This window comes from Mustela nigripes, chromosome 2 (genome assembly GCF_022355385.1).
Source record: "Mustela nigripes isolate SB6536 chromosome 2, MUSNIG.SB6536, whole genome shotgun sequence".
Taxonomy (NCBI): Eukaryota; Metazoa; Chordata; class Mammalia; order Carnivora; family Mustelidae; genus Mustela; species Mustela nigripes.
This window is the reverse complement of record NC_081558.1, coordinates 20,493,507-20,507,206: the sequence shown is the minus strand read 5'-3', so window position 1 is coordinate 20,507,206 and position 13,700 is coordinate 20,493,507. Positions and strand designations below refer to the sequence as shown.

The window sequence follows — 13,700 nt, the reverse complement described above, 5'->3', positions numbered from 1 at the left end:
AAAAAAAAAAAAAAAAAAAAAAAAAAAAAAAAAATTGGTGCAATGCACCAATTAAGCCATCTGGTCTTCGGCTTTTCCTTGTGGGAAGTTATAAATTATTAACTTGATCTTGTTATTTTGTGATATCCTTTAAGATGGATATAATCAGAGACACTGAACTGTACATTTTAAAAGTGTAAATTTTATGGTATGCAAATTACATCTCAATAATGTTGCCATAAAAAAAAGAAAAAATGTGACGAACTCTATATTTGGTGTGGTGGACTGCATATGTTCCCTCAGGTCTGTTTCAGCTCAAATCCTCTAAAATGACAGTCAAGAAATACATATGCCCACAGAGACAAAGGAAACAGGAAATAAGAACACAGTGATCAGAAGAGGTGAATAAGCTTTTGTGGTAACTGACTTAATATACTTGAAAAAGATGACAGCCAAGAGCCTTTGGAAGGAACAGCAACAGGAAGCAAGAATCTCAGAAACTATAGGCATCACCAGGTACTTCTGTAGAACTGGGATATGAAGGCTAAAAACAGGAAGATTGACTTACAGACTCCCTAAGATCTCTTCTGCCATCTCATGTCCCTAGGTGACCAGGCTTACGCCATCCTGTCAGAAGACTGAGGACTGCTCTCTCAAGCAGTTATTCGCTGAGGATCTGTTTTCAAGAGTCCATAGTCTCTCATGGTTCAACAGCTAAGGGCTGAGATGCCAAAATGAAAACAGGCATTGAGAGAAATTTCACCTGCTGAACTGGGAGGTTCCCAGTCCCTTTTTGCTATTTGGTTCCCAAAATATTGGTGGGCTACTCCATTCCTAGGAAGGGATAAGGATTCTTGTCTCAGGAAATAGACAAATCCTAGAGAGCAGACCAGTAGATACAGGAATTAGAGGATATTCTGACCAAACACACCCCCTTCAGTCAGCTACAGGGAAGCCTGCTGAAGACAAGCCCTCATTAGCACCAGAGCACCTTACTTTTAGACACAGTCTGACATCCAAAAGTCTCTACATATAGGAGAAAAGTCTCTAACATGAAAGTTAGAGACTGAAACAAATAAAAAGAAGACAAGTTCCCAGGAAAAAAAAAAAGTGACCTGACAGTATCTGACAGATTTGACCTTGAAGAAAGCTGGAAGAAGAGGTTTATTACAGAGGGAGTAGGTAATCCTAGCCAGATTTGAAAACCAAAAGAAAACAAAAAACAAGTGATTAACAAAAGAGGCCAATAATTCCAGGAACAAACAAAAAGTTTTATAAGAAAGGAAGTGTAACAGCATAGCAGTTGGCTCACCATAGTACTTACTTAGCAGTAATAAAGAAGAGTACATTACTGATTTAAACAAAAATGTATGTGTAAGTCAAGCAGAGAGAGTCAGTTATCATATGGTTTCACTTATTCACAGCATAACAAATAGCATGGAGGACATGGGGAGTTAGAGAGGAGAAGGGAGTTGGGGGAAATTGCAAGGGGAGGTGAACCATGAGAGACTATGGACTCTGAAAAACAATCTGAGAGGTCTGAAGGGGCGGGGGGGTGGGAGGTTGGGAGAACCAGGTGGTGGGTATTATAGAGGGCACGGATTGCATGGAGCACTGGGTGTGGTGCAAAAATAATGAATACTGTTATGCTGAAAATAAATAAAAAATAAATTAAAAACAATAAAAAAATGTATGTGAACTATATTGGAAGAATGCGAGGAAAGATGTGTGTGTATGTGAGAGGAGAGTCACCACGGGAAGAAGAAAATAGATAATAACTACCAGTTAAAATTTAAAATGGCAATAGAAGCTTAAAGAACAGCAGAAGAGTTCAAAGTGACTGCTTTTGGGGAATAGAAACCAGACATGGGTCAGGTTGAACCAGGAAACCACCAATTTACATTATAAGCTTTGTAATGTGCTTTGGCTCTTAAGATTATGTATATATATACATGGTATATTAACTACACTGAAATTAAAAATTTAAAAACCCTTAAAGTTCTGGGTATAGTGCTTGCACATAGCAGGCTTTCAATAAGTGAATAAAAAATTTAAAATTAGAAAATGTGTACATATTGCTGTTATAAAAATAAAATTTTAATTAAAAAGTAAGAGAATGATGTCAGCCTGGGCTTCTGACTACGAACCAGTTAGTAGGACACACAAAAGATGAAAATTATCTAGAACAGCCAACCCTCGATTTTCAGGCTCTACACCCCAGCTCAAGTACTGCTTTGGTCTCTGGCTAACTTTTGGTTCCCTTCAAGGGCTATCAATCTACCCCCTCGTGCCCCCAAGAAGATAGGCTGACCTTACTGCAACGAGTTAATGACAACAATCTGCAGAGACCCATGCCTGTGGAAAGGCAGGCAAGATCAGATACTAGAAAGTGACACCTAGGGGAACCTGGGTGGCTCAGTTGGTTAAGCAACTGCCTTTGGCTCAGGTCATGATCCTGGAGTCTCAGGATTGAGTCCCACATTGGGCTCCCTGCTCCGTGGGGAGTCTGCTTCTCCTGCTGACCTCTCTCTGTTCTCATGATCTCTCTATTTCTCTGTCTCTCAAATAAATAAATAAAATCTTAAAAAAAGAGAAAGTGACACCTAATACTAACTGATACAATACGATTAATAAAGGTCATTACAAATAAAAAACAGCATTACCATGAAATGCAAATGACTTGGTTCTGAATGGAGGCAGAGCATGCAACTAAAATTTGCAATAGTTTATTTATCCAGGGATGAACTGAGTAGCACATTCTAAGGCAAAGACACATGCCCCAGCAGTTCATCAGCAGCTAATACCACATGGAGCTTGGGAATGCTCTTCTGTCATGTGGCTCATGGGCCCATTTTTCTGTATTATCTGCCCCAGGGGGTCTGGATGCAGAATCTGGTAGCCAATGGGCAGTGCTCACTTCTGCTTTCTACAGGTCACATGCAGAAAATATACTTTAAGGAAGAAAAGTCATCACCATAATTATAATTATAGTTATTAAACAGTGAAGTCTTATTTGCAGTTATTAAACAGAAGTCTGATTGCAGTCTGATTTGCAAAATATAAGGTGGTCATTGAGTTCATCAGAAAGGGAAGAGTTCGGGCGCCTGGGTGGCTCAGTGGGTTAAGCCGCTGCCTTCGGCTCAGGTCATGATCTCAGGGTCCTGGGATCGAGGCCCGCATCGGGCTCTCTGCTCAGCGGGGAGCCTGCTTCCCTCTCTCTCTGCCTGCCTCTCCATCTACTTGTGATTTCTCTCTGTCAAATAAATAAATAAATAAATCTTTAAAAAAAAAAAAAAGAAAGGGAAGAGTTCTTTTTTGTGGACAATTACTATGGCCTAGAGCAGCCTCCCATAGAGGCACATGGTCATAGGGTTGCTATCAGTCAGAGAAAACCTGCCAGTGTTACTGGGGTCTGTCTGTATAAGAACACTGCTGGCTTTCAGCTTCTGGGAGCCATACTCTCATAGCTGTAAAGTGGAGCTGGTGAACCCTTCACCCTAGGCAGAACTGGTCACTTGCACTCAGCCCCTGGTGGGGAAAAGGCTCGTCTCAGCTGCATGCTTCTTGTCCTGGGTGAAAAGTCAGTTTTGAGGTAGGTTTGTTGCCCACCTTGAGTTCATCTTTGCTCTGGAAGTTGTCCAGGAGGTGCTGGTAGTGGGTGTCACACATCTGGCGGAGCAGCGAGAGAAGGCAGGACACGTACTCACCCTAGGGACCAACCAAAAAACAAAACAAAACAAAACAAACCACAAAACACTCAGCATAGCTAATCACATGGGCTTTGGTTTCCCCAATCCACAGAGGGCAAGGAGAGAAGGAAGGGTCTGAGATGGCCCAATGATCATGAAAGGGAAGATGAGAACTCTGGCCCTGAGAATGAGTTTTCTTTTCTGCTAAGGGAGGCCGGAAGGGCTTGGGAGTTTTAATGAGACCTTAGCAGCATGGGGTTAATGGAAAACCTTAACCTGTAACAAAGAAGTACTGCAAAGTAAGACAGATAGTCTAGCTTTTTTTTTCCTAGGAAATTTCTGGCTACACAGTCCTTTGTCACTATAAGTTACCAGGCCACGATACTGAAGTCTAAAGGGGTTCCTCAGAACAGGGTTCTTGGCATTTTCTGGGCAGAATTGGGGCTCTTCCATTGTGCTGGGTTGGAGCAGCTCTTCTGTGAGGATTTCTTGGGCCCTCCCAGAGCTTACATGTGGTTACTGGACAGGAGGATGGAGACTGGTCAATGTAATTCTCTGGAAAGCAAAGAAGTCAAAACTAATCTTTATGAGAAGGTAAGTTATGGGCTTTAAGATACATAAAAATGTAAGGATTAAAAAATGAGTCATTAAAATTTCTTCAAATTCCAGCTGTGGTAACATGGAAGAAAATCTTGTTTTAAGGACTTCAAAAGACTTTTTACCATCTTATGGCAATTTTTGGCATGGAGCAGCCGGCCAGATGATTTTAAACTCATGGAAATCTGACAATAGTTTTTTGTCTCTCAGAGCATTTCTAGACACATAAATCATTAGGCACATGTATGCAGAACATATACATGTATATGACCTCAGTTTTATGCAGAAAATGGGCACAATAAGCCATAATTTATATATGTTATGAGGATTGGAGGAATGAATGTACATGAGGCTTTTCAGTGGAAAAGTCCAGCTCATAAAGATGTGCTTGGTAAATTATGCAGTTATTACCTTCTTCATTACATCTGTGTGATTTAGCATCGCTAAGTGAGTATTAGTCAAGTGCACAGAGCAGGGTTAGGTGCATGGCAAGCACTGTGTGGTTGTTGGAGAGAGAGTCAGGTTACCAGGACCTAGGAGGGTATGCACGTCTTCACCTGCAGCGAGAATGCCTTCAGTAGACACCCCCAAGGGAACAAACATTCCTTCTAAGCCCAGTGCCTCAGAACACATGCCTGTTCTCTGCTCTCCCTGCTCCCCCAAGCTTGATGGAGCTTGGCTTGCTCCCACAGAGGATTTACTTCAAAGAAGTCAGTGCAGCCTCCCATCTGCCAACTGGAAGATTCCATGCAATCTGCTTACTGAGTTCTAGCATCTGGGTTAGCAAGTCCACTCCGGGTAGAGGAGTGGCGGCTGTCTCTCTGCCCCTCCTGAGAGGCTTCCCTGGGCTGTTTCTCTTCTAATTGTCCAGTAATGCCAGTGCAAGTCTACCTCACCACAGTTTTCCTGATGCTAGACATTTGGAGATAAACACTGTGGACAAAAACACCTAATCTGTAGACCCCATCAAATTCTAAGAAAATTATTCTGTTGGGCAGCACATCATTTAGGAGAGCCTGCTCCTTGAAGGAAAAGTCCATTTTTTCACCTTCAATCTCTTACTATGTCTCTGCTTCATTCTACATAATGGAAAATGAATTGGCATAAAGGCAGTGGCCAACAGAGACAGTGTGCAGGAAAAGAGGAGACAAAGCATTCCCTGCAGCTGCCCTAGGGTATACTTCAGGGACTAGGAACCTAGAGCTTTCTGAGTGGCCATGAGAACCAGGTGGGAGAGGGGAAGGGGGCAGCATGCCGACAACCATGCAGGAAGGCTGGTGGAGATGAGGGTGGTGCGATGAGGAGGTAGGGGTTGGTGTGGAGGAGCCCCAGGTTAGACAAGAAAGCAAGAAAACCTGAATGTTAGTTACTAACAGTGATCTCGGCTGTGCACTGCGGGCACCGCTGCCCTCTTACCGCCTCCTGAGCATGCGATTTGCTCATGATGGTGAGCAGAGTCTGCAAGAGCACATCCAAGAGGCTCTCCACCATCATTTCTACCTCCTCCATGACATCTGCCTCCTAGATCGAGCAGCAAGAGAGCACACCGTTAGCACCAGGCAAGGCTGTCTCGCCCCCGGCAGCACTTACTAAGCCAGTTGCGTCAGGAGTGGTCTTCTCACTGGCTTCTTAACACTGAGCTCCGGTCTCACTGGCATGCAGTGTCAGGGAACCCGAGACAAGGGCTCTGAGGGGAGGGGTGTACAGACCTGCCTCTGTTGTCCTGGTATGTGGTGGCTGGGGCCTTCGCCTAACCCAGCACCACCTAACACCCATGGTTCTAACCTCAGGTAGATTCAATACAATGTACAGGGCAGAAGCGAGGGTCCTGAGTTACATGTTTTCTTTGGTTTCCCTAGAAAAGTCAGGAGAAAGCACAATGCTGCTGACGAACACTCTGAGAAAATGGGAAAGTATTCATGCCACAGGGTGTGGTGGTAGCATGTTTACTATCGCTGAGGCACAATGGCTAATGCTCAAACCAGTATCTCAGTCTTTAAGAGGATGGTTCTCTCCTCAGGGCTTTCTCCTTAGGTGAGGTCAAGCTTTGCTGGCCCAGCTGCTGCTCAGCATGGCTGCGTCTCACTTTCAGCTCCTCAAGCATTCTTACCCATGGTCCCTGGTCCACCTGCAAGACTCTGGTCTCAAACGTCTATCTGGGGCAGCATCACAAAAACAACAGGGTCTACCTCCTCACTCAGCTCTGTTTTCAGCCACCACACTGTGAATCTAGGAAGTCTGTGCTATCCTTTTACAGACCTCTCACCCTGAATCTCAAATCTTGTAGCCTGATTTATCTCACAGAGAGTCTCATTACCCCTTCTCTAGCCTCTTTATATTATTATTGGTATAAATGTCCATCTGTCCATCCATCCACCAATTCGTTACTCATTAAGCATTTGCCATGTGCCAGTCACTGTTTGTGAACCTGAGTATACAGAGGTGAACAAGAAAGATAGTATCTCTACTCTACTCTCATGGAGCTTAAGTTCCACCCCCAACCCATACATTCAAGGTCATCATACTGCGCCCCATTCCACATGAAAAATCTGAGCAGCTCCTGGGGCCAAAGTCCTCCTTTTCATCTGCTGAAGTGATTGTAACACTCTTACCTAGGATGTCTCTTGACTAGTTGTAAGCAACTAATTGCACCCAACTCTCTAGCTCCACAAAAACAACCAGACCTTCAGGTTTTTAATCTGTTTCCATTCTTCTCCTTCCCTTCATTTTCCTCTTCAATTTCTCTCCTTCCTTTAGCAATAAGCCGCCCACCTCAAGTCTGACCTTGGGTTCCTAATAGACCTTATGTGTCTAGTGTTGCCTCTCTGAGGCCTGGTGGGAAGAGAGCTGCCAAGACTTGCCTGGAGCGAAGAGAAAACAACAGGGCCACTACAACCACCACAAGTACTCTGCCAACTGAGGTCCCTGTTGCCAGATGGTACTTTAAGTCTGGACACCAGAGCACGCTATTGGTTCCTACATCCTGCTCAAACCAACCACATTTTTTTTTTTTCCAGGATCTCTCCTGCTCTACATAGATAGCCTAACCTCATACATACTTATCACCTCGCTACTGGCCTTCATTTTAAATGTGGCTGAAATTTTATTCTCCAGAAATTTGATCTCAATTTAATAAGATATTGTAATAAAAAACTCATTCTTGATCTCTTTCTTTACACTTTCCTATAGTTTATATATTTTCCCTAATATGCATTTCTTCTATTATATAAAATAAATATCATTAAAATAAATTCCTACCCTTATTCACGCCAGTTACGTGTCTTTCCTTCCTCCCCACTCCCCGCCCCCCACCGCCAACAGATCCCTTTTTAAAAGAAAAAGTAAAGAGGAAAGAAAGTAGGCAAAAGCATTACTAGTTGAAACCTCATCTTTAAAGTATGATTCTCCCATCCCAGGAGGCTCAGAGCTCTTGTGGGCAACAATTATCTCTCGTACATCCTGACCTCATCTGGCACGGTATAGGAATGCCATATGGGTGGAATCAAGCTGCCAGGGAGCTGACAGAAAAGTCTGAATGAGCAAGCTGCCTCTCAGCCTGGGCCTGCCTCCCTGTGCTCGTGCCTGAGTATCCTCAGAACACTCCCAAGAACACAGGATTAATACCTTTTGATAGAAATAGAACATAGCACAGGATTGGGCTTTCTGGTGTTAGAGATAAGTACAATTCTAGATGGATTTATGGGAGCACAACTTTTTAAAATAGCAAAACTGTGTTGTGTGGAGAAGCCTGCTGGGCATACACAGGCCTCCATTCACTTGGGCACCTTCCTGTCACTGATGAAAGCTTCTGTGACTGAGAAATGTACAAAGTGATCTTTGTTGGCCTGCCTCTGGCTAAAGCAATACAAGACGGGCAGAGCTGAGGCGGGTTGAAGCGGGCGTGGGGCCACTACCAGAGAGCTGGTCTTGACGATGGAGAAGATGCTGCCAAGAATCCCTGAGCAGATGAGCAGCTCTTTCTGCTGCCTCAGGTGAAGGTGAATATGATGGAGAACCACAGGAAGCAGGATGCGGCGGGACTCTGAGGGAGAAAACACAAAGGTGAAGAAGCCCTTCAGAGGAGTACGAGCTACCTCCGGAAGCCAGTGGCACTGTGGGACTTCCCTGGTCTCAAAGCAAGAGGGGCTGAACCCGGTGCCAAACCTGGTGCCTAGCTGGAGGTCACTTCCTTCCCTTATGGGGGAAGGCCGAAAAGCCCACTTCCTAGACATTATAAGACTTCCCACAGCATTATCCTTCCATCTCTCTTTCCTTCTTTCTTATTTTAAGCCTAGTATCTACGGCATTTTGTGCAGGATGAACTTTAGGGCATTAATTCCAAATGAAATGTCTTTAATGACTAGATTCCAAATTAAAAGCATAGCTTCCAGTGAAAATCCCATTTAAATGACACACCTAGTTCTATGAACTACTCTGACTGAACCTGTAGACTTGATGTGGATTATAACTGGCCACTCTTTATGATGCTCTGGCCAGGGACCTGGCACGAGCGTTTACTTGGTGGCAGCCATCAGGCCTACCTCCTTTTCCCCTCAGGCTTAGGGGACAGGCTTGGCCTGTCTGCAGCAGTGAAGGCAACACAGCAGGACTTTGTCTTGTCACAAACCTTTGATAAGAAGCTAATCCTTCTTGTCAGTCCTAAATTTTCTCCTCAATGTTACCTGAACAAAATTTTGTTGTTAGAACTCAGTCAGAAAGGCTGAATCCAGGTTCAAATTCCTTAATTAACTCACCCGAAGGGCCCATAGGTAGGTTGATTCCTCCTATGGGCTTGCTTTTCCCCATCTGTACCATGAGATGCTAATGGTCTTTTCTGCATTTCCTTCACAGGTGTGATGAGAAGACAAAGTGAACTACAGGTGTGAACACGTTTTTGGTGCTCTGTGCTCCTATGTGGTCAGTGACTGTGTGACTCTGCAGGTACCCTCCTACCTGGCCAGCATGATGTAGTCAGATTACCAGTAGTACAAACAAGCCAGGGCACTTTGGATTTATTTGACCATAGTCAAGTGTTCCAGATGAAATTCAGAAGGGAAATATATATTTTTTTCAGCCAAAGACAAATTACATGACTTATAAGAGATTTGGGGGCTGTCTTGTAAAATATCTAGAATGTATTTAAAGAAAATGGAATGACAGCTGTTCTATGCTTGGACAAAAGAGAAGTTCATAATACAATCGGCAGACCAAAATACCAACAGAGCAGTATTTATAATGTAAATATATAAAATAACTACTGCAGAGAAAATAGTAGTTTGTTACTGGAACCTGATAAAGAAAAGATAAGACTGATGCGCTCTGAGAATGTAAGTGTTGCTTAAAAGACACCGTTGGTAAAAAATCTCACTTCAAGGGAGCTGCTACAACTCAAGCATTCAATGAAGCAGAGATACAAATGAAAATCGGGTGGAGGCTTGTCTTCTCAAAACCCAGCTACATAGCTCCACTGCCACATAAAGTTTAAGAACAGTTTTTCTGGGGCGCCTGGGTGGCTCAGTGGGTTAAGCTTCTGCCTTCAGCTCAGGTCATGATCTCAGGGTCCTGGGATCAAGTTCCCCATTGGGCTCTCTGCTTGGCGGGGATTCTGCTTCCCCCTCTCTCTCTGCTTGCCTCTCCCTACTTGTGATCTCTCTCTGTGTCAAATAAATAAATAAAATCTTTTAAAAAAAGATAAAAAAAAAACAGTTTTTCTTAAGTGATTATGGGAAGCAGCAGGTACATACAAAAACATCGGAAATAAAGGGTGTCAGTGAGGGAAGTCTGCTGTCCCCCTCCCCATATATTTGAAAGCATCTTCTTTAAGCAGTGCACAAAGCCTGCACATACGCAGTAGCCTCAGTGCCAATGCATCCAAACCTGGGATAAAATTCTCCAGCCCAGGAACTGGTGAAGAGAGAAGTGTTTACTATAAGGACTTACTGGTAGAGAAAAGCTGACTTTCTTGGTGGTGGCTTTGCCATGAATCATAACCTACACTGGTAGAGTTAAGTTAAAGGGGACATTTATTCAGCATTGCAATTGTGTGTAGTACTTGGTTGAGAGATCATTGTTCTTATACTTTAAATGTCGAACAAAAAATTTTACTACCCAAAATTCTAATTATAAAAATTCTAATAATTGTTTTGTTAGCATTTCAGATTTATTTCTGCGACCTAGAAATTTATTCTATGATTATGACACTCCATTTAAAGGATATGGCTCATACTGATCTTAACATTTGGCCATTGAATATCTGGCACCCCTGCCAGGTTGATCATGCTGAATATGGTTTCAGGTATGAATACAGAGTTCTTCCAAAAAGGTAGTTTGGGCTGCTCATTATTTGCTAGGCTGTCCTGACCTCTTGGGGAGTGGAGGGCTCATGGTCCATCTCTTAACTGATGCTTAGAGGCTCTTTCAGAGATAGGCAAGGAGTCTATCTGACTGGTGTGACAAGGAACAAAGTAAACACAGTGGGTCTTCGGGGCCCCCTTTCAGGGTCTCTCTTATTTCCTTGACTTACACTTATCGTCTTGGACTACACCCTTCTCTTGTGTTCCCTCTCCTTTCCCTCTGCTTTCTCATCCTGTTGGGGGTGTGGCAGTCCCTGCTCTTGGCCGCTGGTTAGACTTGTGGGTTTGCAAGTTGCTCTGCAGGCCACTGCATGGGCATGGCCCAGGCTGTGGGTTCCTAGGGATGAATCATGAGTGAGGCAGTAGGCTTCCATCTTGGCTGCATTATCTAACATAGTTTCCCAAACCCTCTGCATTTTTAGGGCCACAGGCTTCTTGCCTGAACACTGTTAAATGGATCCTCTGATTACCATTTGATAATTACCCTAGAAAAGAAGAAAGGTGAGTCTGACTCTCATCCCAACTTGATTTACCTGAGAAAGAAAACAGGCGGCTATCCACAGTCCTGGCGATCGACTGGAGCTTCACCACATCCATTGACTGCCCAATGTGCACTGTACTGGGCATGCTCCCCAGAGTCCCTCTTACAAACTCTGCCACCTCCTGCACGGTGAACATTTGCAGCAGCTCGTCAAAGATAGTTGGGAAGGAATTAAGGAGTGCAGCCTGCAGAAGCAAGTGAGCCTGTGGTTAGGGTGCAGTTAGGTGTCTATCTCACATGCTCAGACAATCATGTGGAGTCAAGACGCTGAATAGTCACTGCAGCACCCCAGCCTCATAGGGGTTCCTCCTGGGCCTTTGACTCCACGCATCATTGTTGCACTCCTGGGGCATGGAACAGAGTAGCAAAAAGGAAACTAAAACAAGAATATTTGCTGGGGCCCAGGCCACTTGAAGCTTTCATAACTTGCCAATATATTTGCTGGCAAGAGAAGGGAATAAAAAAAAAAAAAAAAGAAATCAGCTCAGTATGGCTTAATAGCCATAGCTGTTTTGCTCATAAAATGGATTTAGATTTTTTGTCTGTCTCTATGATCAAACTCTCAACATTCTAATTTTGGTCTCAAATTCAAGCCAGAGACTGCTCGAATCAAATATAGTGGAGAGAACTGAGCACCACCAAGCAGCATGAGCTGAGCTCCGCTCATAGCTCTGTAGCCAGCAATCAAGCTCTGAGAACGGGACCATTTTCCCAAGATAGAGACATTTATTTGAAACCATGAAATCTGAAGACTTTGTAAATCGTGTCCTTCTGTGATGCTTGGCAGTGTCAAGTGTAAATCCACAAGGATGGAGAAGGTGTGGGTTTAGTCAGCTAGGGGCTCTCGAGAACCGGTGGTTACTTTGGCAGAGAATTCAGCAACTGGTGGAAGTGTGTGTTTGAAGACTTCTCTTCATGGATCTCAGCTCTGGTAGACCCATGAAGTGGTTTCTTCAGGACAATCTTATAACAGTTCCAGAGCCTTTCAGAGATGGGGTAGTATAGGAGAAAGAGAATGGGCTGTGGAATTAGACAAACATGAGTACACCTCTCAGCTTTACTAATTGTCTGTCATATAACCTTCAGCGAGTTACTGCCTAATACTCTGTTTTCTCATCTATAAAATGAGGATGATGTTATCACTTGTCTCCTGGTATTGGTATGAAAAAAATTAGATGCATGAAGTTTATTTCCAGCAGAGTGGCCAGCACATCATTGGTCTTTGAGAAATACTGGTCCTCCTTTTCTTGGGTCTACCTGGTAGCAACATGAAGGCGGCTTTCCTCCCTCTCAGTCCTCTTACACAATTAACCCAGAATTCACACAGGGGAATGGAGTGTCACTGTGAGACAAGAAGGTGAGAGTGCATTCCTCCCATGTGGCATGTAGTGAAAAGGGGGTGGGGGAAGTGTGGACTATTTTCCTCGACTGCTTCATTAGGCAGTAGACACTGGCCTAGAGCGAGTAAAAATTTATGCCATGGGAAACAGATCTGTTATCATACTGCAGTCTGTGTTCAGGGCCGGGCAGTCATACTGCAGTTTGCCGGGCCCAAGGACAGAACTTAAATGAATTATGTCTACAGATTTATAACTCCCTGGAATATCAAAGAGATTTTTTTGGTGCAGAAATTAGAACAGCAAAAGAACATATAATCATAAGCAGTTAGATATAAAAGACAAAGGGGAAAAAGCAGGTCTTTCATAATACACATCAAAGAGTAAATATTCTCGTAAATGTTGAGATTTCCTACATTTATGCACCAGGACAGAAGGACAACTGCACCTGAACATCTCCTAGTGGTCAGAAGCAAAGACATAAAATCTGACTGAACCATGGACTTGCTGAGAGATCTGAAAATCGTAAAACATGAGCCTGACGCCAAAGAAGCAGGTCTGCTCCTGACTAGATCTGAGCTCTCCTGATGTGACAGGAACATGCCACTGAGTACAAGGCATTGCCAAGTTCTCAGAAAGCATATCGCCTTGTTCTGCTAGCTACCTCTGAGCCCCTTCATCTCTGTATACTGAGGGGAAGAGTAGGTGTCCTGGGCCTTTGTTGGCAGGAACAGATGGGCGGGAGGAGGAAGATGAGCTGTGTGGGGTACTTCAGAAGGGAGACCATGGAATGACCCTTTTTAAAAATAGAGACACTTGGAAACCTTGAGGAATTCCCTCTTTTACAAAGTCTAGCTCACAGTTGTTCACCTGTTCTCTGGACCAAGGGGCTTAAAGCCAGTTGGCATCAAGGGCATCATAGGGTCATGTGGAAAAGAAAAAAAATGGAATATTCCAATTTTAAAGGAGATATTTAAACACACATTTGTACTCATGACAGTCCTGGCAGCAACTGAATGAATGGATGGGAGAGCGATCTTTTGAGTAATAACTGGCTTCAAAAAAATCAAAGAAATACATCTATTAGAAAAAATTCTGACATTTATGTATAAGAGAGAATAACCCCCTTGTGATTGTGGTAATAAACAATATCCTTGAACCTTTCTAGGGTAAGGCTATCTGGAAAAGGTAACAGATTAACTGA

At 43.6% G+C, this 13,700-nt stretch overlaps 1 protein-coding gene across 5 annotated transcripts in view; it reads right to left on the bottom strand.

Moving 5' to 3' along the window:
* LOC132011368 (dedicator of cytokinesis protein 3) overlaps positions 1–13,700 on the bottom strand; it is a 104,213-nt gene that overhangs the window by 65,857 nt on the left and 24,656 nt on the right. For 4 of the 5 annotated variants that reach the window (XM_059389821.1, XM_059389822.1, XM_059389824.1 and 1 more), the window contains exons 11-14: positions 11,152–11,344; positions 8,180–8,307; positions 5,640–5,786; positions 3,589–3,687 (exon numbers count right to left, since the gene is read on the bottom strand). In XM_059389821.1, the coding sequence (XP_059245804.1) occupies positions 3,589–3,687; positions 5,640–5,786; positions 8,180–8,307; positions 11,152–11,344 (567 nt within the window). The remainder of the gene's footprint in view (positions 1–3,588; positions 3,688–5,639; positions 5,787–8,179; positions 8,308–11,151; positions 11,345–13,700) is intronic. The other variant, XM_059389823.1, reaches the window with a different exon arrangement.